This window comes from Echinops telfairi, unplaced genomic scaffold, assembly GCF_000313985.2.
Source record: "Echinops telfairi isolate 266 unplaced genomic scaffold, ASM31398v2 ScPeMD7_18;HRSCAF=68, whole genome shotgun sequence".
Lineage (NCBI taxonomy): Eukaryota > Metazoa > Chordata > Mammalia > Afrosoricida > Tenrecidae > Echinops > Echinops telfairi.
Window position 1 is genome coordinate 88346246 of NW_022103915.1, and position 1683 is coordinate 88347928.

The 1683-nt window shown below is 38.1% G+C and overlaps 1 protein-coding gene across 1 annotated transcript in view; it reads right to left on the reverse strand.

Moving 5' to 3' along the window:
- Positions 1 to 307: 307 nt before the first annotated feature.
- Positions 308 to 1683, reverse strand: part of LOC101654045 (olfactory receptor 4F6-like) — a 6916-nt gene continuing 5540 nt past the window's right edge. Inside the window, exon 2 of the mRNA XM_004698838.3 lies at positions 308 to 1260. Within this exon, the coding sequence (XP_004698895.2) occupies positions 308 to 1260 (953 nt within the window). The remainder of the gene's footprint in view (positions 1261 to 1683) is intronic.

Here is a 1683-nt window from a genome sequence, read left to right on the forward strand (position 1 = left end):
TCTCAGTGATAAAGAAAAATAACAGCCTTCATGAATAACTCTGCGAATAGAACTCTTAGGTTAAGATGTTCCATGAAGTAGTCAAAATACAGGTCACAAAAAGATGTGTATGCAATATTCTAAAAATTTATAACTAATGTCTTCTAAAGCTTTATAACTATAAAAATTCATTAGGTAAATACTTAAATACATAATGATATCATTGTCATTAATTTGGAACAAATTTATTACAATATAGTGTAACCATTCACACTTTATATGAACAGTAGTGCTTACAGAATAGCACACTTGTACACTAATAAATTGTTCAGGAGAATTTCATCAAACTCAGGAAACAACTACTCAGTCTCCTCATGGCCATCTTCATGTCCTTGTTCCTCAATGTGTAGATGGCAGGATTCAGGATGGGGGTGATCAGGAAGTCCAAAATGGCTAGAAATTTATCCACTGGCACTGTGGGAAATGGCCACACATAGGCAAAGATGCATGGTCCAAAGAACAAAAACACCACACTGATGTGAGCTGAGAGAGTAGAGAGAGCCTTAGACAAGCCACCTGAAGAACGTTTCCATACAGTGATCAGGATGGAGATGTAGGAGACAATCAGTAGGAAGAACGTTCCCATGGAAATGAACCCACTGTTGGCAGTAATGATGAACTCTAGTCTGTAGGTGTCCATGCAGCCAAGTTTGATAAACCGAGGTAGATCACAGTAAAAACTGTCTATCTCATTAGGGCCACAAAAAGGCAAATGGACAACGAAAGCTAACTGGGTCACTGAGTGTATGAGACCAATGACCCAGGCACTAACCAGAAGCAAAATGCACATCCGTGGACTCATGATGGTCAGGTAGTGGAGGGGCTTACATATGGCCACGTATCGGTCCAAGGCCATGGCGGTGAGCAGCACCATCTCACATCCACCCAGTACGTGAAGTACAAAAATCTGGATGACACACCCCAGAAAGGATATGGTATTTTGCCCAGAGTACAAGTCAGAGGCCAGCTTAGGGACGGTTAAGGTAGAAAGACATAAGTCAATAAATGAGAGGTTGGCTAACAAGACATACATAGGAGAGTGCATATGCGAGTCAAAAATCACTGTAAACACAACGAGGAGGTTTCCTAGGACGATTGTTACATAAAACACTGTAGAGAAAGAAAGGAGGAAACGCTGCATTGGTCTAGAGGTAGAGAATCCCAGGAACACAAATTCAGACACCTCAGAGTAATTCACTTCATTCATTGACTTGTTGTTACCTAAGCAGAAATACAAAAACAGACCAAAATTAAAGAACTAACAAGAGACAAATAGCAAAATTAAACATTGACAATCAATAAGTTGTTGATAAATTGTTGCATTAAAGAAAATCTTCACAAATAGCTACAAAGTATTTAACAAAATCGTTATTTTGATTATCCAGTCAACTACTCGTTCTAATGAATATTTACTGTCTGCTGCATACTATTTCAAGAACTGAAAAACACAGACCCTGATTTCATGGGGTTGATATTTTAAAGGTTGCACTAATTAATAAATAGCCATAAATACAGATAAGATCATTGATTTGAAGGCAGAAAGCAGAGTATTGCACAATGTAACTTAAAGAAGACGTGCCTGCTCTGGACCATGCTAAGCATACTGTTATTTTAAATGTAAGTAAAAAATGCCAAACAAAGAAA